Source organism: Plectropomus leopardus, chromosome 11 (genome assembly GCF_008729295.1).
Source record: "Plectropomus leopardus isolate mb chromosome 11, YSFRI_Pleo_2.0, whole genome shotgun sequence".
In the NCBI taxonomy this organism is placed as follows: Eukaryota; Metazoa; Chordata; class Actinopteri; order Perciformes; family Serranidae; genus Plectropomus; species Plectropomus leopardus.
This window is the reverse complement of record NC_056473.1, coordinates 10,077,346-10,103,039: the sequence shown is the minus strand read 5'-3', so window position 1 is coordinate 10,103,039 and position 25,694 is coordinate 10,077,346. Positions and strand designations below refer to the sequence as shown.

Genomic DNA, 25,694 nt, shown 5'->3' with positions numbered 1-25,694 from the left:
CAACTCCAGCCCACCCAGATGGGCCCTGCAGTGGCATGGTGCTGATTAGAATCAAGAAAAAAAATACACAAAAACACAATGCTGCTCCACTTAGGGGATCATTAAAAACACATGGATCCCATTTTGAGCCATGCTCCAAATTAAGACCTATAAATCAGGACAGTGTTATCCAACAATGCCATATATTTGTCGAGGCATAACTCAAGAACATATTTATTTCATATATGAGGCGTGAAGTAAATGTTCTGCGTTGTTATTGCTGTCTTCACCCTGTATCCGAAGTACACAAGTGTATATTTGTGTATAAGAGTTAATATTATGACCTTTATTGAACAGCAACAAATGACTGTCAGTGTATTTTCAGTGTGTATCTTTGTACAGTATGATTTTATTTTTCAAGTAGCTAGATTTCGTTACTGAATATTCTATTTAATATTTTTGCTGGTGCTATTGGTCAGGCCTCTTGTATCTCTCCAAGAGAAAATACAGTTTGTACAGAGGAAAATATTTTCAAAACATGTTTCATTAGTATTTTTGATAATGTCTTTTTTTTTTTTTTTTTTTTTTTTACTAAAAGCTGAAATGCAATTTAGAATGGCTTCATCTCTTTCAGGTTAAACTATTCTAAATCATGTACATTGTCACAAAAGCAAATAAACCTTGTAAACAAAAGATACAAATACATATAAAAAACAATGTCCCAAAAACCACATTAAAATTAGCTGCCTCAAAATGCAGGATGATTGCAAAATAAGGATTATAGGAAATAATTTATCTTAAGATATTAATTGTTAGTTTCGATAAAATATATTGTACAATATATGATGTAGTCTGTATCACATAGGAAAACAGGCATAAATATCTTATAAACTACACTGTAATTACCATTCATGCATCGTTTTACCTGGTTCTTACTTTATACACAATCAAGCCATTGGGCGTGGCAGTTGTTTTTGTCGAATGTTACAAAATGACAGTTTGTTGATCGAAATGAGGGGCACTTTGGATGAACACATGAACAAAAACAGCAACTTTAAAATGCAATTGATCATCATATCAATATTCATTATGATAAGGTGCTATTGAATTCAACATCATGGTGCTTTGTCGGTATTGTGAAGATATAGTTTTATCATATTTCCAGGCGTAGAATGAATTTATTCATTCTGTTAATGGTCGGCAGCAGCAGTGAAGCTTACTAAACATAAAACTGTCCGTGCAGTAAATCGGGGTTATCATTGAGCTGCTCTCTTTCAGCTTTCATCGTTGTCCATAAAACAAACTAAAGCACACAGATACCTCCACCTTTTAAAAGTTAGAGTCATTTGTTGCTGTGTCTCTTTATTCCTTTGGCCAGTTTTTGTATTTCTGAAGGATTTTTTTTTTTAATGAAACTTATTTATTTGTTTACAATAGATTATTAATTGTTGCAGCTTTAATGTTTTGTTCCAGTTTAGACTGATGTAACACTTTACTTGAAGTATTTGTCATTATACTTACATGCCATCTCAACTCTACTGCTTGGTGCCTTCTACATTTTGCAAAGATGACCTGTTTGACACTTCGGTGAGTGTCAGCAGTCATGTGACCTAATAAATGATATCAACATGCTACTCCAAGGGCAACTATACAGGCTAAGGGGTAACATTCACGTATGAGCAGCTGGGGTCCTGTTGTAATGATTCAAAATTATTTCCAGAATCTAGAGCCAGCATTATTTCTTATTCATATTTGTTTGTTTCCACAACATCGTATATGTCTGTATCTCTCTGCCAGAACAGTGAAGAAGTGTGAAGAGCAAATTTTATCTTAATGATAATGTAAAAAGAAGCTGCTCTTACTGCTTTTACTTTTTATACCCTCAAAGAGCAACTTAACGTAAACTGAAAATCTTGTATTTACTGCACTACAGTCATGTTAAGGGATATTTCTTATCATTTGAAGTAGGGTTGTAAGAGGTGCTTATCTATATTCAGTGTATTGCATACAGAAGATGATGATCGGCACGCCCTCAGTTTGTAAAAGCAAGATGGAGTCGGACATGACAGCAGCAAAATATATTTTAGGCCACATTTAGATGAGAATGGCCCCACTAAAAACTGAAAAGTCTTTCCTCTGCATTAAAAAAAACAACAAAAAACACATTCATATGATAACATTGTGAAAACAACCGAAAATGCAAAAACAGTCGAAAACGCTGTAGTATACATGCAAGGCCAGTAGTTTAGCGGTGTAACTTTGTAATGACACGCCATAGAAGAACACAATGCACATGCGCTGCCTTGACGTCACCGTTCTCAAAGGATCCATGCATAGCCAGTTTACACAATGCCAGAATGGGTTGCATTTTTAAAAGATTACACTCCTGGACCCTGTTTCAAAAGTTTGCGTTGTGAACGAAAGGCCAAACTGGGACAAAAGTTTAACGTTTAATCAAGAACCGTTGCTGTGTAAATAGCCTAAAAGTCCCACTCTAAAAATCTAATTTTAAACTGTACTCAGAATATTTTCACTTTTTTGTCTTAATATCAGACAGCCATTTCTGATGGAGGCTGTTATATTGCACTCTTTAAAGCCAGACTCCACAGAGGCGACCAGTTATTTGTCATCACTGAACACAGAAGCTGCTGGTCTACCGCTGCCTCAATCAGTTATTTGTTTGTGTTATTGTGTAACTTTGGCATTTAAAATGGTTAATTTGAATTCACCAAAGTCACACATTAACACTAACTAACTGATGCAAGCAGCGGTAAACCAGCAGCTCCAATGTTCATCAAGCTGTGTGTTTTTGTCTTTGGAGTCTGGTGGCTTTTATGGGAGCAAAGATGGGGAGCTAAGGCTGTCAGAACGAGCTGTCTGATGACAAGATAAAGCGTGGAAGTTATTCTCAATATAGCATACACTATAACAGACTTTTTTTAGGCGGATATATTTTGTGTTATTGCTGACCTCATTAACGGCAGTACATTGCTTAGCATTCATGTCGGCAGTACTATAGCTTTTCAAAACTGCAGCTATGCCGACAGACATCTACTGTATGCAATACATTGGCTGTGGATAAAGACCCCATACAACTTACTAACCCCATACACTTCAAAAAAACTATCTCTTTAACCCATCAGTTTGTTGCAGTGATGTAGAAGTGTACTTCAGGATGTGTCAGTACACCGTGACGTCACTGATAGCTGTGGTAATAGGCATACTTAAACAATGAAATACTGCTGGTCAGCCGGGTATCAGGTTAAACTTTAAGGTCTGTTCAGACTGTAAAAGCCATGTGACATTATAACTTATCCCCCGCAAATGCACAGCTTTCCCTCCATGCAGGAGCTGCAGTACATTTGCCATACACGGTCTGAGTGTTTGTTGAACTCTGAGTCTGGCAATTTCTGACACTTTGCAGTGGTTGTACAGTGTTGCAGATTCAGGCTTTTGTTAGCAATTTGTGACCACTTTTAAAATGTGACATGTAAATTAGATTTTGGTAAAGGCAGCATTGTGACACATATTTCAGGTGAAGTGTTGCAGTTGGGTCTGTATTTATCGGCGTCCTCTCAGTGAGGACATGTGCGGTCTCCTTCTTTGTTCCTTTGCTTCTCTCGCTGCATGTGTGCGTGTGTGTCATTCTCAACCGAGACTTCCGCTACAACCAAGATTCCTCATCCATGGCAGTTTCATTCCCGCTCCTTTCTTCTTTTTTTAACCCTGTGGTGCAAAGTTGCAACTCTACTTTATTTTGCATATTTTGGTTGGTTGTTGTTCTTTTTTTTGCTATTTATTTCATTCACATTCATAAATACATAAACATGTTGAATTAGCTTTTCTCCCCTTGTAAAGATTATTAAAGAAACATAACTGTGAAATTTGTGTTGTTTCTCAATGCAGTATTTTGCTGGCAAACAAAATACAGGACTGTACCTTTAACAGCTTCAGTAATTGCGTTGTATTCTAAAGGAAGAGCTCAATTTATGCAAGGTTATGAACACACATAAATCCTACAGACGTCTCTCTGGGGAACAGCCTTACAAGATGGGGGAAAAAAATAAGACAGTTCACTGTAGAATAGTAACATGTGGAATATAGCTTACTGCTTTAACAGAGGAACACTTGTTGACAAAGCAGTTATTCTTTCATATACAGTAGTTTCATAGTACACTAATATCATCTGGGCTGCAATGCACTGTAAAACATGTTTATGCAGTACAGAGTGTGTAGGTGCGTTAGTCTAAACAGCTCATAGAAAACACTTGACTTGTAGGTCATTATGTGGTATTTTGGTATTTGACCCGCAATTGACTTCATAGCAGCCTTTTTCAGTTATCCTCATAATAATTCAGTTTTGGGGGGCATACTTAAAATCTGTTTCTATAGTGTGTGTGTGTGCGTGTGTGTGTGTAGTTCCCCACATACCTCTGCATAATGTAGTGTAAAAACACTGCAGGCCTTTTCCTTTTAAGCATTTTAACATTTTATTTTGTAATCTCCCCGGAGAAAACATATACAGTCCAAAACAAACCTTGGTGCTGGGTGGCACATCTGTTTACCATTGCATTAATGGAGCGCTCTGTAATGCATTTGGCAGGAGAGCGGCAAAGTATTACTTTTACTACAACAATAATTGGTATTAATGCATGCTGGCAAGGGTTATTCTAGTTAAGGAGATCCAAAAGAGAGCCCTGGCAAGCCAGTATTTACAGAAACCTGCTGATTAAATTATGTATTTGATATTGTGGGTGAGATCACCCCTTAAAAGAACACATACATCAAAATAGCTTTTTAAAGCTCCTAAATTAGAAGTCATATCAAGCAGTATATTGAAATTCTATAGTAAAAACTTTATCATAGGCTTCAAGCTCCTCAAAAAGACCATATAACAAGATTCTACAAAAGCAAAACTTCAATTAACCATGTGCAACAAAGCATTCATTTAATACACCTTTATTTTGTGAACCCTGCATAGATGGATCTATAATAACTTAAATCAGAGGCTAACATTGGTTATCATATAACATCTATACAGGGGCCTTCTAATAGATATTACCAGAAGCATTCACACCGTTTTTAAAGTTTTAATCATTTTTTAGACACAATCATTTAACCTTGTCTTAGTGAAATGGCCAGAGAGGGATAAAATAGTTCTTGTATTACATAACAATGTCAAAATAATTCTCATGGCTTCAGATTGCGTCTTACCTTATGTGTTGGTCTCTTCTGATGGTAGCATGCTAAATAAAAACATTTTCAGTTTTTGCACCAGCAGTATTAATACCATCCCAGCTGGCCATCAATGCAATTAGATATTGATATTTGGTTTAATATAGGCTGTTACATCAGGTGACCAAACTTCAATGTTAGAACTTCTAATGCCGACTTAAAGTTGATGTAGAATACTGACGACAGATGATTTGATATTGTGTTGGCTTTAAGTCGTGTTTTTAACAAATCGCCTCACAAACATCTCATGCAAACGTCATCTTGACTTAAAGGAGAACAAAACCCAACGTCTGCAAAACGATGTTATTTAACCTCAACATAACTTTCAGCCTTGATGTTGTTAGACATTTAAAATATTGTCAACACGATTTTGATTCCATCCACAATTTAACATCTGTCGAGCTTAAGAGTCAGATGTCTTTATGACGTCATATTGACGTCTGGTGCCAGCTGGTGTCATTTTGCAGCAGGGGATCATCAATGACATTCTTTTTTCAATATATGAATATATTCCTAAATTAATTTTACACATGAAAACATGCACTGTTTAATTCATTCTTAACATATAACATTAATTATTCCACTGATACCTTCATGACATTTTAGGCAAGCCATTTCATTTCTCACATGTTTCAGAGGAAGGCCACAATCCTTGAAAAAAAACCTAAAGACTTGTTAACATAGAAATGGCTTTATTAATGATGGAATGTTATCATCTTGACAATATTGACAAATGTGCATTGCCTCTGGATAAACATCTGATCAGCAAGAGTAATCTTCATGTTGATATTCAAAAACAGATTGGAAATAATGTATAGGACCACTTTTCAAATGTAATTAGGTGATTGGTTTAGTAGGTCTCCCCATAATATTTATCCTCCATTTTTCTCTCTTGACCTTAAATCAGTTGTATTCTTAATGAATGAGTTCATTCCCCAAATACAGGTCATCCAAACACGTTTGTCACATATAAAGAAGAAAAGACACACAACAATTATCACATTTATTGCACAAATTCATGATTGTAGACACAGTTCGAAATAAATGATCAGGAATGTAAATATCATTAACTAATTGTAATTACCTTAAAAGCAGTGTCGATGTCAAATGTGTGCAAGCAGCAACAATAAGGCTGTGTGTGATAAATTGGCAACTGAGGCTCCATTTTAGTAATTTATGCCTGTTTGTTGCTAACAAAAACATACCGTTTCCTGTCAAGAGTGGGTTTCCCATGTGGGGGGGGGGGGGTTGCAGTTGAGCGTCTGTGAACGAATCATGCTGTTTCAAATGAAATCCACATGCACAACATTGACATACTTGACTTTGGCCTGAGGGCATTGGGCAAGAACACCCTCCAAACCTGTCACCCCGGGGTCAGTTGGTCGTCACATCATTGCAGCTTGTGTTTCCTGATGCTGCCCATATGCCAGTCGAGTGTGAGCAATGGAAGCGGTGGCTGGAAGGTCCCCCCCTTTCTTCTTGTCATGGCTTTAATTTAAATCTGAGGCGGGAGATAATGTTTCAATTCTGCCTTTGAGAGAAAGCAAAATAGATCAGTTGATGATTTGCTGGTTAAAAGTCAAGCACTATGGCCTGCAGATTTTGGCAAAGCGTTAAGACTTGGGAGGCAGAAAACCAGATGCTGCGAGATGTTATCTGAAGATTCAAAATATTTGGATCACAGCATGGCGTTTGCATTAGGAATGGAAGTCTCGTTTTAGGTCAAACAGTCGGATAACGTGAAGTTAACATATTACCCACAGTAATATAGATTTTGTTTGCCAGCACTTGCATAAACATCCTCTGAATTTATTGTAGCTTAGAGAGCAGTTAAAAGACAATATAAATGCCTGTGGGAGCAAAGCCCCATCCGAAGGAATCAGAGTTGACTTGGAACCACAGTGAGTTTGTGTAGAACATTGGAAGAAATGAAGAGAGGAGTCCATCTAGTGAGAGTAGATGTTATTTTGTGGCGATTCGAGTTGGAAGCAGATGCAGTGAGATGGAATGAGAGGAGACAGGGCGTGAAAGTCTGGAAGCATTTAGGTTGGGCTCATCGAATAATAGGGAACATGGCCTCACTTTGACACAGGTAGTGTGCCTGCTTTTTCTCAACTCGTCAGTCAAGTATTGTGAGGTATTTTTACGCCTCTAGGAGTCGCCTCTTAGACTCCACTTAGATGTATATTCTTCTCAGGTGAGGCTACCGTGTCAGACTTGTTGGGGCCCGGTCCTGTCTGGGCCTGTCGATGCTATCGAGTTGATGGAGTGAAATGGAGTTTGAGCTTTTTTCCCCCTCTTATGGGTGAGACAGTGATAGATTGGGTGTTCGAGCCCACTTCAAGTAACAGGGAGCTAATGGCCCTCCATTTCAATTCCAACATACAAGACTGTGTGACGTTTTAGCAACACCGCAGAGGGTTAGAGATTTAGCTGTGCTCATACTTTTTAAGTGCATGTGCTATACTTTACCTGTCAGGTCTGTTTCTAATGGTTCGATGTTAGCATGGCAACTGGTCCACAGATGTGTGGAAATTCCAGTATGTGTGTCAGTGCCTGATACACTGTTCATCCAAGTTATTTCCACCTGGTACCAAAAGATACCAACATTCAAAGGAAAAAATTCCACCCTTTGGTATTTGTGCACTGTTTGTTTTTAGGGCTGCAACTAAATATTCTTTTCATTATCAATTAATCTGTCGAAAATTTTTCTGATTAATCTTTCTTTTGTTGATGAAATATTGAAAAGTAGTGAAAAATGTCCTTTCCAGTTCCAATGATGTCCAAAGTAATACCACTTAAGACACAAAAACTGGTAAATCCTCACATTTAAGAAAACATCAGTTGTTTTGCTTGAAATTTGAAATAACAGTTGCCAAAATAATTGCTGATATGTTTCTTTGTGATCAACTAATGGAATTTCATTGTAGCTATTTTACATGTTGTTGTTTTTTCAAATGTTCATTGTGCTTTATTTTAATTCTGTTGAGTATATAAAAATGTAGGGTTTTTTTTTTGGTATGCCTATTTTTTTAGCATAGCTTCATATCAACCCCAGCTGGGAACATTTCCAATGCCTCTATCTACTTTGTATCAACTCCTGCCTATAGTGTTTACCACTGATGAAATTGGAGTTCTCCAAAAGTCCTCCCCATTTAATCCCCTGGGCTAAAACCAAAACCTGATGTTTGTTTTTGATGGTGCAGACAGATGGAAATCATTGGTAGCTCTGCTAGAAATTTATTGAGCAGGCAAGGTCAGTCCAGTTGCCAGAGGAAAATGATGGCATTGTTCATTTCTGCAAACCACAAATACTTAGCATTTGTTTAATACATCTCATACTAACATTTACTGACGTAATATATAAGATACCTTCAAAATTGCAGACCACTGTTGGAGAACAACAGTGATTTCTCAAGTCATTGCTGTGTTCCCAGCAGCATTTTAGGCACCAAATGTGTGTTTGGTATAGTGATCCACTTCTGTTAATTTAGCTTTTTTAGCAACCAGTCGCTAGTTTTCCTGTAGGGATAGTGGTCTGAAAAGCAGTTATTTTTTACAGATACATCATTACTTCACCTCCCAGGTGTCTGCCCCAACACATGGGTATTTTTTTAGCCAACACCGTCTCTTTTATTTAACCACAACCAAGACATAACTGTGCCTAAACCTAACTGCACGTTAACTGCATTGTATCTGCTACATTGTAGTGAGCAAATGTAACATATCCCTGGTTTGCAGAAATGTACAAAGTTTCTATTTATTTATTCATTTATGTATTGTTTTCTTACTGATTTAATGTTTTGAATAGTTTTTTTTTCCTCTGATGGAGGCTTTTGTCTTATATAAAGGCCCATGGACTTGGCTGAGATCAGGCACAGGTTAAGCAGAGCTTCAAAAAGGGACACAGTGGACAAAGGGGTTGCAACAGCAATTTTGGTTAACACGTTCTCTGTTTTTTCCATCGCAAAGACAATGTAAAAAAAAAAAAAAGTTATTTGTCTTCTCTTGCATCAGAGTTTTTCCAAACCTCCCTGTATGCAAGCTGCAGCAAGCTGTCTGCTATGACAGATTAGGAAAGCAGCTGTGTAACATTGAGCAGGAAGAGGGACTTAGACTTGAATGTCTGTGCCAAAGGTCACTACTCTATAACTTTACAGCTGGTCTGTTGCATTTTTCAAGTTCTGTCTTTATAATATCTATTTTTTACTATCCTTCATTCCTGTATGCAGCAGAGTACTGAGCAATGCTGGATGTTTCAGTACAACACAGTAATGGAAAAAGCTTTCAGTGGAATGTTTAGTCAGGCGGAAAAACTCGTCTGTTTTGTCATTTCGTTTTGACTTATGGTTTCTTGGTGTATCTTTTCTGAGTGGTGTTGACTTAAAAAGGAAACTGTGTTGAGGAAACTGTATATGCCTATTCAACCGGTTGTTTATTTGACTCTTAAAGATGGCAAAGTCATACTTGGCATGGAACGCAGAATATACTGTTTAGTTTCAGTCAATCAGAAGAGCACCGCGGCTCCTGCAGCTTAGTGTCTGTCAGGAACTGCATCGACAGAGGCAGGAAATATTTTCCACATCATTCAATCAGTCACATCCTGCGATGAATAATATGGCAAATTCAACTTGTCACATCTGAAATTCATCACTGTACTGTCAGCAAAGGATATCTATATCCTTCATGTGGAAATATTTGCATTTTGGTGTTTGTTTTTTTTTAAATTATCTTACAGTTTCTATACTTCAAAGCATGTTGTGCAGTTGGTCATGGATTAAGTAAAGGTTAGTGTGAGGTGAGTTGGATGTATAAATTTCACACTGCTCCTGTGCGTGGTTTCAAACAAGTCCAGGGTAGTTTTGTTGGCCTGGTGGATAAAAGATCTATGACTCTTGACATTCCTCTGCCCCATGACGCCACTCTTACCAGCTGTTCCCATGTTGACAACATGTGTTGTTTTGACTTCTGTCTTTGAAACCTCCCTGCAAAACAAGACCACGAACAGAGGAGCAGCCTGAATGTTCTGTGACCCTTTTATCTTCCTCCCTCTTGTCTCCTTCCACTGATTTGCAGTTTAATCTATGCAGTAGAGAACATGGTGATTAAACTATAAGAAAAGATTGTCGCTATCTTAAAGTGCATTCAGTTCCCAACTGTTACTTCTTGTTCCTTGCATGATTTGTGTCACAGATAAATTATTTTTTTGACCATATAGAGCAGTTAACTTTTTTGTATCTCACAGCCTTGACAGTGTAACCCAGGGTATAATTCTACACTCCCTTCACAGTCAACACTTGCAAGTTTGATCTTGCTCTGGGTCAACACTGAGCTCCTTTGAAGAGTCTATGTAACTACAGTTACCATATGCTTGGTATTACCATCCTCTTGCATTGCGAGCGTGCTGCAATGTGATTGGAATTCGACCTTGGCTCTCACATTTTAAGATATGGTCTCACTTAGAACCACTAAATATAGGAAACACAACAAAAAACTCTAATTTGTGGTCTAAATTGCCTTCTAAGCAGCCTTTATACTGCATAACGCACCATTTCCTCTAAACATTTATGGAATATTACTAACATGGCAGTAGTCTTATTTGCAGATTTTGCTTCATAATTGCATTATTTTGCAGGACATTATCATCGTAGTTAAGAAAAAGGCTGAAAAAGCATGTCAAACAATAATGTTAAATACACATATCTTTATAACTGATCTGGTATTCATCACATCACATTTGCTACTATCTGAAATTTGGCAAAACTCACTCTGTGATCTTTACGAGGCTCTTTTTGATTTCTAAGCCACGACATTAACCATTGTTTTCAAAACAAAAAAGACTTTTGCAGTGTAATTATAGTTCTCACAGTAATAAATGTTTTCATGCGCCGCTTCAGGCCCTAGTGATTGTGATCAAATAAATGCACATTTACACACAAAGCATTTCTGATCTTTGTTGGTTTAGTGGAATCTTAAGTCCTCTGTGTGAGGTAATGTGCACTATTAGCTGCTTTGATGGCAACATTGGCTGAGTGACAGATATTTAAACTCCGTTTGAGTTTCTCTTGGATGCTTAACAGTTTCCATGCATCCTATTGGCTTACCTGTTCACAGTGAAGCAGTGGGTGGGGTCGTCATGGGGTTGACGCCTGCCAGTCCTAGACAAAGACATTAATGCTCAAAAAAGAAAAAAAAAAAAAAATCAGTCAGATTATCCTCTTGGAAGAAATATGCCTGTGTAAAATGATATTTTGTTAATTTAATCCAAATCATCTGAATTTTAATGGCAGTTTTCTGGTTTTTATGGCACACAGAAAAAGCATAAATTAGCCTGGTCTGGTTTAGCACTCAATTATGTGATTTGTTCCAGAACTGTGAAATCAAGGAAGCCGCTTTGGAGCCACTAAGTACAATAATTTAGAGCTGCCTGTTCATTACATAACGCTTTAAATATCAATTATGTGTCTCTCCACAGAAGTTCTCTTCTGCTTAGAGGAAACTGGAGTGGTTGAGTCATCCCATTTTAAAGTAATCCACAAGATGAACCTCACAGGATTATAGTAGATTTAACCTGCCTAATCATGTGAAATTAATTGCTGGGACAACGTGGGCGGGCAAATCAAAGGGCATTTCATTTCCCATGTGACCCATAGATTTATGTGTTTTTTTTTCCAGAGTTGCTCCTCTCCTTCATGTTAAAGTGAGAATCTTTCCATATATTCAAAACACCTGGTATCACACCGCAGCAAAACATTAGAGTGACACTGGAGCGCTCACAAAAGCTATTTAAGCTGAATGTGACATAAAGAAGTTCAGATAAAATAATGTTTGATCAGTATAAGGCACCACATGCTATCATATTACACAGTGATACATCACAAAAACTTTCATTTTATTTTTTTCCAAACACATGCACAACAATTTTTAGGCAGCTAGACGGTAACTTGTCATACTTGCAGTGGCTGAAAGTGAGTGATAAGTGGAATTGTCTTACCTGAGTGAGTGCTGCTGAGTGAAGCAGCCCAGCTGTAGATCGGTGAAGCAGAGGTCCCTGAGTCCTTGCCCTCTTCCTGCTCTCAGAGGTGAAGCTGTCCTCCGGTCCCACGGGCCGTGCCAGCTCTCTGTGCTCTGTGTTACCAGCTCTGATTAACTAATGGCTGACAGATGAGGTTGGCAGGGCGGAGGGAGGAGCACCTCGCCATATAGCGTCTTTTTCTCCCACCGTTAAAATGCAGATACAGTTCAGCCGGGGGAGCGCAACCCGTATGGCTGCGATTTCCTTTCTTCCTCCTCTTTTTTTCTTTCTCTTTTTTCCGCCTGCTTTTACAGCAGTAAGGAGGGGCTTGCCCTCTGTTTCATCCCCCCCCCCCTCCAACCTCCAACATGTTTGCCTGTCTCTGCTCTTGTCTGAGGTAGAGGGAGTTCTGTTATCATTTTTGAGTTAGTGTGCACAGCGGGTATGTGAATCTGCCATGCTCAGGACTAGTCGCTCAGCTCCGGCCTCAGCTTTGATGTTCTCCATCAGCTGAGCCAGCCCTGTGTTTAAAATGCCTCGGTAATTACAATGCGTATGATGCATGTGTGTGCAGTGTCAACCTCAGCCCGCACCACACTTAAGGAGAAAAGGCTGGAGCTGGCTTTGTGTAAAGGGTTCTGATGGAGACTCAAGCCTTGATCACTACATCCTTTAAAAAAAAAAAAAAACAGTAAAAAATGCATTATAGCTCCTAGAAACTGGATAAAGGACAAAATCCTTAAGAAATCTGCAAATATAGGTTTTAATAGTCCATCATCTGTAGTATGATCAGTACTATGAGCACACAGAAAAAAATTGTGCGTTTGGTGTTATGCAACATTGTGAGATCATAATTAGAGGACAATGCAATATTATGTTTATTATCTGGACTGGAAAATATGCTAAGACAAAATGCAACTCTCCTCGTCTTGTGTATTCGATTCCAGCACCCCATTTTTGGAGTGGCTTTGTATGGGGGCGCTCACTCGTCAAGCAGAAATAGCGGGCACCCTAATTGCTGTCTGGCCTCATGGGGACCGAAGACTATTTTCATCTACAATCTCAGGCAAAGGCCTCTTTCAGAGCTGTCATCAGGGTGTCTGGTTTTTATTCATCATGTTTTTTTTTCTCCTTCTTCGTCATCCTCTGTCTCTCGAGCTTTCCTGAGGTACTTTAGAGTTCCTTATTCATCCCAGATGATTGTCTCGCCGTACTCATGCATCCATGTTTCTGTCTACGTCTTTTCTTCCTCTTCCCTCGGCCTCTGCCGTTCACAGCAGCTCTAAAAGTAATTCCTCTGTTTACAGGTTAAATAGTTGGCTGCATTCCATCAGTGTGTGAGTGTTTGACAAAAGCTTTTGGTGAAATCCATTTAAGTTGTTTAGTTAAATTTGTTTGCAGTGTGTTCACTTGGCCATGAAATGCAACAAGGAAGCTGTTGGGTCCAGTGAGTGCTTTTGAGTGGAGGTCTAAATGCTCTGAGAGAAATATTTCGTTAAACACCACTGTTAACATGTATGGCTCTGTTGAGTCCCTTTGTGTCTGCGCTCTCAGGAGGCAAATTCAATTTTATTTCTGGCTCTCAAAGGATTTGATTTATTACATTTTAAAATGATTTTTGTAACCATGATCAGTAATCACCGTCATTAGAGAGTAAGAACTATGATCTTTAACAGAACTTTGCTAATATGCCTTTCTTTCCTCTCATTCTCCACCCAACACCCATCCCCCTTCTCTCCCCTTCCCTCTCCAGTGTTCAGTGAGTTGTGGTCGGGGGACCAAGCAGCGGGAGATAGCCTGTGTTTATCAGAACCAAACCAAAATAGAGGAGGAACACTGCACTCATCTGCCTCGACCGCGGACGCAGAAGGCCTGTCGGGCGCGGGGATGCCCCACTTGGAAGGCCAACAGGTGGAGGGAGGTATGTTTGCTCTTCTCGCCATCTCCTCCGGCTCACAAAATAGCTCAAGCTCTCTCTCAGGGAGCATAGTAACAGTAACTGCTGCTAGCAGCTGAAACACAAACACAGCAGAAGGTTTCCCAGAGGCTGCAGATGTAGGACATGTACACACCAATCACCACTCAGTTTATTCTTGGTCAAGAGTAATGTGTCATTTCCACAAGTGTGAGCTAAACACCACAGGCTGGATTTGTAAAACTGTTTATGTGGTGTACTTGACATTAAGATTAGTCAGGTTTGAAAGAGCCAAAGTTTTGAAATAGTCGTGCAGTGTAATCCACAGTGCAGCCTTATGCTGAGCCAGTTCTTCTTCTGAAGCTTTTTGTCAGACCACACACTGACCAGCAAGAGCATTGTGTGTTTCATGACACACACAAAAGCTTGTTCATGCAAATCACATTCCATACACTAAATCTTAATACGAATGTGTTTGTTGCTCAAAGCAGGCAATCTTAATGAAACACAGTAAACATGGAGATCCAGAGCCGCAGCTGCAGCTGAGCTCGGCCTCCCATACAGATGAAAGCAGGATGTTAAGAAAGACACCGTGCTAAAGCACAGCAGGTTTCTGTACCATTGTACATTAGCGCAACCAGACACTGTCAGGGGGTCTGAGGTCACAGTCATCGCGGAGCCGGCCACACAGCCGCTGTATTCGCTACCAAGAGGAAATGCATGTAGCCGCGACACAGTTTCGGCTCAAAGTCATGTCGAGATCCTACAGGGAGGAAAATATTCAACACCAAATTTATTGAAATCATACAGTAGAATGAAAATATGAATAATCTGTAACACCCTTCGTCAGTGCATACTGTTTGTTTGAAATCACACAATACATATAAAGACAGAGAGGTATGCTTCAACCTGGATCCTATTTTACCATTTTTTGTGGCTAAGTGACTTGTGGGGACAACAATTTATTAAATTGGTCCAGTGTTCAGCAAGAGCAGCTGGCAGCTGCAAAACGGGCTGTAATGTAACTACTTTCCGTCAATGTGCGTTCACTAAAAATGCTTGTCGTTTTGACAGGCTCAGATTGTTATTCTGAATGTCTGATAACATGAAAAGGTTCCCTACAGAGGTCAGCCTTTTTGTTATAAGATCCATTTTTTTTAAACCAGACTTATCAACGAAATTATTTTTGCCAAACACAACTTACTCCATGTAAATAAACAGTAATTTCATCATCACAAAACACACTTCATTCAAATTTGACAGAAACATAATGAAACTCACAAAAAAACATCTTGATTGGCCTTTCCACGGTTCCAACAATCACTAACTCTGATTTGCTCAAAATAAACTCGCTAGAAGTGCAAATATTCTGGCTCTAAACTCTGTTTTCACTGCTTCTACTCTATCGGCCGCCCTCCTCTCGCTCCTCTTCTGATATTTTTTTACTTCTAACTGGCTGAATTAAGGTTTATTTTGACCAAATCAGAGTTGGTGATTGTTAAAAGAGTGGAAAGATGAACCAAGGTAGTTTCTGAGAGTTTTATTTTGTTTGTGTTGACTTTAAACGAAGTGTATTTTACTTTGGAAAAATTATGTTTCTGTAAATTGAGTCTTGTGGTTTGGCAATGGTGATTTCAGGGCTGTTTCTAGGTAAATGAAAAGGATCTTACCTTTTAACAAAATATTTATCTCTGTAGGGATTCTTTCCATAATGTTTTCTGACACTTCTGACATAAGTGAGCCTATTAGTGGCAAAAACAATGACTTTTACTGGACATTTACACTACATATGCCCAATTTGGTTACATTGCTGAACTCTCCACGACTGCTGGCTGCAGCGCTCTCGTACCTATTTTAAAAAATTGCTCCCTTCATTAATTACTAAGAGACAAAACATGGGAGAATAGAGTGGAGGGTAATAAATTTGAATTTCCCCTTTAAATCGGCACTATAACGTTTTTTTGGGCCACTTAACCTTTGTGAACACATCACTGACTTATTATGAACTTGTAACTTCATATTGCTAAATGAGAGTGAGAGTGAACCAAAACAATGACGTTATGTGCCTGAAAACCAAACCAGTGATTAAAAAAACAAAACTATAAAGCTCTGTAGAAACAGGTGATAATTATTTGTTGGTTCACCATAATGAGTGGCTTCTTTCACATATAAACCATGTGATTCATTGCTAAAATTAAAATGTTGATTATAGCTGCTATAAGGTGTGTTTAGTCCGAAAATTGTACCACATCTTTTCTGTCCCCCCTTGGCTGAACAATGTTTCCTTATGACCCTTTTTGTAATTCCAAGATGTCCTGAAAAATAGTTCAATCTCCTAGTTGAAAATAAAATATATCCCTCCTTTCCAAGAAACTGTTAAATCCCAAAAGGTCCATGAAGACCCATGTCCTCCTCCTTCTCCTACCACTCCCCACTCTTTGAAGGTGTCCTCCTCCCCTCTCACTCTCTCTCTCGCTGGTGTCTGGAAGCAATCATCTTCCTCCGCATACCACCAGCAACCATGAAATCCTCAACTAGAGCATAAAGACATGTTTTATATCTTAATATCCATGCATGTGACAACTTTGAAACCTCAGCACCCACTGTTTGAGTTATTCCACAGCTCCCCGGCCCTCTCAGTCGCCTCTGACTGGGGGTGTAATGGGCAACATGTTAGAGGAGCTGGGGGGTTTTGGACTGCCTATTGAGTCAAAGACACAAGAATATTTTTTCTCTTTTTACTGGTTGATTCATCCAAATTAGAATAAAATACATGTTTTTTTCTTGATCTATGAAGACAGTTTTGGTTTTTTTTGTCCATGTTTCTCAGATACTCATCCCTAAAGTATCTGCTTCCATCCCAATATGATAATTTTACGTATGGCATGAAAATACACATACATTTGGAATATTTAATCCAGAAATGTTGTGCATGTTTTTGTGCATTTCTTTGGTAGAAAGTAGTTCCTGATAGGGATTTCAATGGTTACCAGTTAATTGGTTAACTGCAGAGAATATTTTTGACCAGTTACGCAAATTGGACCATAAGTTAATGTTGCCACTCTTCAATTTAATGTACAGCGCACATTATTTATTCCAATATTGCTTTTAGTATAATTATGATGCACTTTGGTAATACACTATATATTGTACATCGTTGTGCTGGTCAAGGCGGTCAATACCCAAGAATTTTGCTCCTTTTATATTTTTTTTAATATGAAATGATGCAACAATAAAGTGAATCTGAATCAGAAACATTTTGCCCACCTTTGGTTTCCCGTCAGGGTTCTCCAGTGAGTAAACAGCAGAATTTTGAGCTGCAAACCCACTTAACTTAACTGCCAAACAGTGGTAGTTAACTTAACATTGTTAACCACTGTTTACTCTGTTAGCAGCGTTAGTGGTGTGAGTCATAGTTTACAATGCTTAAGGGTTTTTGCCATAGTGATGGCTTCTCAGCCCTTTGAAACCTCTATCCACACAAGTTTTGTTGTCCTGCATTCAGACTCCTCTCATAAGTATTTGGCATAGACATAGTTTACAATGTTTAAGGGTTTTTCTGTCTCAAAATGAAGCCGCTTCCTCACATGGGCAACCTGGGGGGAGACAGGGTGCAATGTTTCCAAGTGTTAACGTGGCAAGCTATATGTCTGTCAGCAAAGCTACCAGACATTTTTTTAAAAAAGGCGAGTCATTTACAATGCAAAACGTTAAAATTCAAGCATGTATAAATCTATAGCTCTTTAAAATACGGTAAAAAAAAACCTCACAGAGTCAATGGAACACCAGACTAAAAGGAAAGGTCTCTTGAATTTTACATCATTTAGCTCTCATTTAGCTTTCTAGCTATCAAAAGTAAAATTGCTTAGCTGTTAGTGTCATTCTGGGGTTTTTTTTGTTTTTGTTTATTTTCCTTAAAATTGATGTCAGGCTCACAAAGAGAAAAAGAAACAAACCTTCGGGGCAAAAATCACAAGTATGCATGACAAGAAATCAACAGAAGCAAAAAAAAAATGTGTTTTGAGATTTGGGTGAACTGACCCTTTAGAGTATGGTGAGGCTCACTCAACACCACTATGAAATCATAAAATAGATTATTATTTTCCATCTACAGTTTCATGATGTCCCCATTGCCTATGAAGAAATCGGTCTTTTTCTGGAACACAGAATAGGGTTTCTAGAGCTGCAGCAGCTGACAGTGACAAACATCAATTTAACAGCAGGTTTTATTTTCATGCTTTGTAAAATTTTTAAAAAGCAGTATTTTTTTTAATTTGAAGGTCAGATTTCTTATAGTGCTCTTTGTTCTCTTTCCAAACTCAAGGACTTGACCCCTCGCATTTAACCACACACTCTGTAATGATAACACACAACTGCAGCGAGAAACGAACAACACAAATACATCTGGAAGTTTTCGGGGTAATTTGATACTCGCTGTATAATGCGCAGATTTTCTGTCTGTGTGAGATGGCTGAGGCCTGGCACTGTTCTTTGAGGTCTGTAGGAGAGTTGGAGAGAAATCAGGCTGATCAGCTCAAGCCTTACAGAGTGCTTCCTCAGTATGCAGGTATGCTTCTCAAAGCACATCAAAGAGATGTTTGAGATAGACCTTTGTGTGACCTCAGATATACGTCTCACAAAAAAGCGACAAACAGGCTTTGGATTTATTAAGTACATTGTTCAGGATCATCAAAGCGGCAGATCTGGCACTGCAGACCAAACAAACATTTTAAAATGTTGTCACAAAAGTGAGTCAGTGAAACTTTTGAAAGAAGAAATAACATTTCTGCTCTTGCAAATGACAACTTCAGTTCATAAGCAGTAAAATGCATACTTATCTAATTAAATACACTCAGTGGTTTTGCTGTTAAAGCCCTATTTGGTCTGTTACGACCAGTAGCTTATGGTGGCTCGTGTTTGCAAATTCCACATTACTGAGCCAGTTTGTTGACTTTATTTATTTATTTTTTCCTGACTCTTTTTTTATCTTTATGACTCTTGTGCCACTATGTTTTAGCACATCACAGATAAGTATTTCCAAGATTCCCCATAGAGGGCATGTTTATTGTCCCGTTCCTCATGTGTTAAGACATCACCCAGTCACTACAAAAAAAAGTTGCTAACACAGACCAACTTTTCTCTCTTAGTTTGCTTCCACATTGTATGTCCCAGTGCAAATGTAGTTTAATGTGTTTTCCTGAGTCCTCCAGACCCTGTCATAGACTTTGTATTGAGATAACCAAAAGATAGCTTTCCTAGTGTTTGGGAAAGTAATATTAAACCTTCATGGGATGAAAATACCTCCTCAGGGTGTCCTCTTATGAGTTTGAAAGCTATATTATTTATAATGGTGGTATGTGAGAATTTTTTTGTTGTTGTGCCTTGTAGGGCTTTTCCATTGGCACTCTTCATACCTGCCAACATTTGGCTGTGAATATGAGGGAGATTTTCTGGTTGAAATGGCCGACTCACAACATCCCCAACCCCATATAACAGTACACCACAAATGAATACAATAAGCCTTAAATCCATAGCTCACAGTAAAACTAAAAAAGAAATTACATCTCAAATATGTTTATCACGAGTAACGCACTGCATTGTGTGAGATTGCAACACCAAAAGCCACCTTTCACTCCGCATGTAGGGTTAATTGATGGCGTCAGGTTAGAACACTGCTGGACAGAACCAGTCGCGTTGTTATTAAACGCAGACGGCTAGCCAGATGGCACCTGTCACGTCTGCACGAAACACAAACGGGCGACGTCACTTAAGAACTAGGCCGGACAGAACCTGTTGTGTCTGCATGAAACGCAGCAGGATGGCCTCAGGTTGAATTCTGCCAATAACATCATTATATAAGGAGCAGGAGTGCACCTCTTGGATGGGCAGGACGAGGGGTGGATGGATCCAAAAAACCCCAGACTTTCATGCAGGAGTCCAATGTTCACTTTCTGTGTGAATGCAATGTTATTGTTTTTTTCTGCACCTTACCATGTGTCTCTTTTGCCTAATCCTTAGCATCCTAAACATAGCCACGTGCAGCGTAACCCCAGCATGTGCTTGTGTTGGCATTGTGGCAGCACAGAAGGATAATATCTAGATGCAGAAGTCCACTGCAAAGCAGCCATATGTGACGACTTAGGATGAGAACATGTTAACATTTCCCATAATGCAACTTTCATTAGATCCCTAAACCTTCTAAGTGGCCCCTTATTTTAGGCCCCACCTTCATTTTGTAACACAGACCTTTCCTTATGAAGTTGAGGTCTCCAAGTCCAATCTAAGATATGCCTGATGACATCATCAGCAGTACTAATGATGTGTGAATTGTGTGATGTATCAGTGAAGTGCTCCTTTTAGATCAGCTCCATTAGAGACTTGAAGTGTTAACTAAGTAGTACACCTCTATAATAACCTTGACTGTATTGTGTACATTATGAGAAACACATACATTTTGTTTCTTTTTACTGCCTTTTCCTCAATCAGATGTGTGTTTTTCTAGTGTTCTGTCACCTGTGGAGTCGGGGTTCAGAACAGAGACGTTTACTGCAGGCTGAAAGGCAGTGGACGGGTCAGAGAGGATCTCTGTGATGCTCGCCAACGTCCTGCCATTGTCCGGCCGTGCCAAACTGCAGAATGCACACATTTCACCTGGGTCACTGGCGATTGGGAAGAAGTAAGCACAGACTCATTCTTTCTCTCTCTTCCTATCTACAACCCCCCCCCCCCCCCCCCCCCATGAACAGATGTTTAACCATCTCATTAAGGTTTTTATTGGCTGAGATCTCCGCTCTGTCTCTCTTTCCCTGCATCATTAAATGGACGACCCGCAGGTACCCTCACTCTCTCTTATCAATCGTGAGAGCTTTGGTGATAGCCATCAGTCAGCACATCATATCAAACCTCAAAGTACTGATGGCCATCATCCCTTTTGTCCTGCTGAGTATCACTGTTCTGTGTCACACTAGTGGACTGTTTTCTTTGCTCATCTTTCTTTAATGCCCCGTGCTTTGTCCTCAAAAGTGAGGCATAACAGAGGGGCACCATGCAGGGACGTAGCGCCGTGTCGTCCTGCTGCAGAATGTTTGCAGTGTTCAGATTCCTGTCTGCTTTGCCTCGAGAACTCACAGCCTTCACTATTTCACAGTTTGGCCCTGAAAATGCACACACAGCTGACTTTTACATAAATTAATTTTAAGATTGTGCTCCATATCATTACTTTTAAATGCTCCTATAAACCATTACTGGGCCTAAGGGGAAACACGGTTTAACTTTTATCTTTTATGGAAGCATTATCAACCAGAGCACATGTTTGGGATTGTGCCTCTTAAGAGCTAATGTTGGTGTTGTCACACAACACTTCATTTTTTTCTGCTTGTAGAAACCTTTACATAATGAGGAGTGTCCATGTGTAGAGCCAAAGAGGAGAGCAGGAGTCTGAGACAATGATGTTGCTGAAAGTACAACACTGCCCCCCCTCTGCCTGATCTTCTTCTGATTTTTTTACCATGTTACAATTTCTTTGTAGTGTAATGCAACTTGTGGAGACGGCATGAGAAGTAGGAAGGTGGGATGCATGGGTCCGGGGATGACCCCTGTCCAAGTCGATTATTGTGAGCCATCATCTCAGCCACCATCACACCAGCCCTGCAAAGGAGCTCCCTGCCATTACATGTGGATTACAGGGGAATGGTCACAGGTAGGAATTAAGACTGAGCTTTGTTCTACTACAGATACACCTGAAAAAAATTGTGTAAATCTCAAAGTTGAAGGTGACGTCTTAAGGTGTCTTAAGGCCCACACACCAGCCTATACCAAGTGCAACAAAGGCCGAACGTGTGCTGCCTTATGTTGTCTGTGTGTTGGCCAAAAAGTTTCACTTGAACAAACCTCAAAGCTACAACCAACAGCTAATGGCCATCTAGTGCGTACATTCTGCGTCTGGATGAGAGGAAATAACTCTCCATACCAGCAGGCAGCACTATTCTGTATTTGTAATTCAAAAAGGGAAACCAGAAGCCTGACAAGACGGATGTAAGACGCATGTTAGTCAGTCAGCACATTAACTCAGATATTGAAAGTACAAAGGATATTTAGCGTGAGTTGACAGCAATAACACAAACGATTGTAAACTGTTTAGTTTCAAGAACTCAGTGGTTACAACAAACGAACTTCCGAACAAGCAGGTTTGTTTGGATATCACATCCTCTTGACTTTAGTTGTTTGGTTGTTTGGCTGAACTGCCAATCAGAGTGATTTCTCTCACCAACAGGCTCCGCCCACTTTGATCCTGCTTGAACTTACTGAATCGGCCAAACAAAGCAGACAAGGGCCGACAAAGGCTGACTAGTGCCAACGGTGCGGGGCACATTGCAAAAACGAGGGCAGCGGACATTCACTGACGGGCGACTGTTGGCTTGGTTTGTCAGGGCCCTTTGTCCAGCCAACAGCTCAAAACTACAAAAGTATTACATTTAAAATGAAAGAAAAAGAAAGAAAGCAACACCAATGAACCCCCTGAGTTGCTGTCAACCCCTGTCTACAAATTTTGAAGGTTTAATTTTTCAGCTAAACTGAAGAATTGAGTGTTTCTTTATTGATTGATAATGTTCTCCAACCTTTTGGCTAAATAAAACTACTGGATTTCCTAAAAAAAAAGGTCATCACAAAGCTGAGAACAGGGGTATTTTCTAATCTCATAAAAAGTTTAGATTTTGGAGACACTGGACAGCTATACAGTAGATATTTCAAGTAAATGAGCTTAATAAGGGAAAGAAAATGCAAACAATAGGCTGGACAATAGATTCTCTTTAACAGCACATTAGTACCCCTGAGGTCCAGAAGAAGAAATCCACTTCTGTTTAGTATTAATGCTCTGTGCAAATATTTACCCAGTCTTCAGTAACTGTCCGTGTGTGTTTCTGTGTACGGCTCAGTGCTCTGCCAGCTGCGGTGTGGGCTACCAGCAGCGTATAGTTTCCTGCTCCGCAATGCCCTCCTCTCAGGCTCTGCGCCCGTACGCCGCTGCTGCTGCGCAGTCCTCCCCTGCAAGCACCCACTGCCCCGAGCCCCACCCTCCTGGCACCCGGCCTTGCCTCCTCAGGGACTGCATGCACACAACCTACTGGAAAGTTGGCCCATGGAGCAAGGTGAAACAGAAAGCGCTTGTTAGGCACTGAGAAATCCTCTCGAGTTAATCGCCATTCTCTCAAAACATTTTGATGACTTGTGCATTCTGATGATAAATCTCATTTGTGGATTTGGATCTGGTTGCCGCTTATTTGTTAATTGTTTTGTAGAGGTGGGATTGAATGTTTTTGTGTGTATTTTTACTAGTGCTCACAGACTTGTGGGGCAGGAGTGATGGAGCGCAGAGTGGAGTGTTTAACCTCCAAAGGCCAACCGTCCAAACACTGTCGTCCCTCAGAAAGACCTGAGTCCCAAGCTGCATGTCAAGACAGAGAATGTGAGTCTCTTCTCTTCTCTTCTCTTCTCTTCTCTTCTCTTCTCTTCTCTTCTCTTCTCTTCTCTTCTCTTCTCTTCTCTTCTCTTCTCTTCTCTTCTCTTCTCTTCTCTTCTCTTCTCTTCTCTTCTCTTCTCTTCTCTTCTCTTCTCTTCTCTTCTTGGCCATCAAGTACATAATTCAAATATTCTCCCATCTTATCCACACAATGCTTACTGCCAACAAGGAATTTTTAGAGTGATGGCCCTAGATTGACTGTGCTGTATATGGCAACCAACACCGTATCTGATTGCGTTTACAGAAACTCAACATTTTGCTTTGTTTTAACACATTAGGCAGAACTGCGACCTCCACTTAGAGCCTCTTGGAGTGATTTCTCAGTGGAACAATAAATAGACAGTCAGCAGATTTCTACAAATGTTGAAATGTCTGTCAAAACGCCTCGGGGTGTGTGTGCTGGGGCCGGGACAGCCTTCATTGTGAACTTGCAAGCTGTGTAAAAGCCGGCAGTGGGCCAAAGTTTGTAGGTTTGCTCCCCCACATTTCAGATTTTTCAGTACTTGCGCATTGGGCTGTTCATTCCTGACTTGGCTTCTGCCAAGTCAGGCACTGGTGAAATTAAAATGATATGCTCGGGTGACAGCCAGTTCTGCGGTCAAGTATTAATACTAATCAGCTAATCAGCTTGATATGAGCTCTACAGCACTCTGGGAAAACAGCGCAGGCAGCACAAATAATGAGACATTTACAACAGCTCTCAATTAAGAAGACGAGGGCCAGATTACAATTCTTTCTTATAGTGGTGTTTAATTTATTAGCTTATGCAATCCCTCTGGCTTTTGTTGACGACTGATTCATTGACTAGCTTGCACAAGTAGAGTTTCAAAAGCAGTGGCAGGCTTCGGTTGTCAGTGTGTCCTTGCTGTTGCACTGAAACATCTCCTTCCTTTCTACATATTTCTCCTCCTAGGCCAGTTGTTCGCCTCCTGCCGAGAGGTCCAGATGAGACTGGGTGTGAGGATAGATGGGGAATACTATCTCAAAGTCAAGTCCCGGATCCTGCAGGTGTGCCTGTTCTGTCAGAAATGTCCTGACACACGTCATGACTCAACCTGCAGCTTCCTCATGGGCTCTCATGTGTTGTCTCAATGTGTGTCTGGCCTCAGATTTACTGTGCCGAGATGCAGACGGATTTCCCAAAGGAGTATGTGACCTTGCGCAGCGGTCAGACCGACAACTACTCGGAGGTGTATGGGCACAGGTGTGTATATAATGCAGCGATGACTGATCGCCACATGAGCTGTGACTCAGTGATTATGTAATCTGTAAATCAGAATTACTGCACTGTTAGGGATGGAGAAAAATAATGAATAACTTAGATATTGGGAGTTTTTGGGGAGGATTTTTATATCTATGTATAAAACTAGTGCTTAGTCTGTTGGCTCAATTCCAACACATATTAGAAAAAACAGAAATCAGCATATTGATAATATCTTAACAAACACTGTTTTACTTTACATGCTTAACATTAAATAACGTGTGCGTATACTTAGTCTTTTATAATACTTATTTCCCATGTTCTGTGAAAATGAACTGGTAGCTGCTGACTTCACATTTTTAACTGCCAGCTACAGCAACCCCAAAGGGTCAAAACTCAAACAAAAAAATTTGCGATGGGTTAAAAAATACTTTTTTTTTCGTTTTTATTCATTATCAGATGGGTACAGCTAAATATGGCACTCAAAAGGTGTTTTATGTACCACATTTATGTGCAGTATAACAATGATGCTGCTGATGCAAAACTCAGAAAGACTGACGTGATGTGCATTGATTTTGGAAATCTGACGATGAATAGTCTCGAAGTGAATGAATCGACTTTTTCCCATTCTCTAGTGTTAAACAAGTGAGCAAAAAATGCATTCAATGATAATATCGAGTTGCAATAACATACTTGTACACTTGCACCACCTAAGAATCGCAATACACATCGAATCGGCACCCAAACATTGTGATAGCATCAAATTGGGAGATAAGACTGTGTTGCCAGCGCTGATAAATAAATTGCTTGGAGGAGTGTACAGATTCCT

At 39.7% G+C, this 25,694-nt stretch overlaps 1 protein-coding gene and 1 long non-coding RNA gene across 4 annotated transcripts in view; one reads left to right on the top strand and one right to left on the bottom strand.

The window, feature by feature from the left end:
* Positions 1-25,694, top strand: part of LOC121950377 (A disintegrin and metalloproteinase with thrombospondin motifs 20) — a 98,930-nt gene that overhangs the window by 69,922 nt on the left and 3,314 nt on the right. The window contains exons 29-35 of the mRNA XM_042496359.1: positions 13,983-14,150; positions 20,647-20,820; positions 21,673-21,843; positions 23,081-23,293; positions 23,481-23,610; positions 24,578-24,672; positions 24,774-24,868. Of these exons, the coding sequence (XP_042352293.1) occupies positions 13,983-14,150; positions 20,647-20,820; positions 21,673-21,843; positions 23,081-23,293; positions 23,481-23,610; positions 24,578-24,672; positions 24,774-24,868 (1,046 nt within the window). The remainder of the gene's footprint in view (positions 1-13,982; positions 14,151-20,646; positions 20,821-21,672; positions 21,844-23,080; positions 23,294-23,480; positions 23,611-24,577; positions 24,673-24,773; positions 24,869-25,694) is intronic.
* Positions 6,204-12,491, bottom strand: LOC121950378. 3 transcript variants are annotated; one of them, XR_006106319.1, is made up of 3 exons: positions 12,209-12,491; positions 11,319-11,391; positions 6,204-6,745 (listed from the first exon to the last, which is right to left on the bottom strand). It is a non-coding gene; the product is annotated as an uncharacterized LOC121950378 (long non-coding RNA). The 3 variants fall into 3 exon arrangements; XR_006106320.1 differs by having other exon boundaries at positions 11,319-11,372; XR_006106318.1 differs by lacking the exon at positions 12,209-12,491 and having other exon boundaries at positions 11,319-12,024.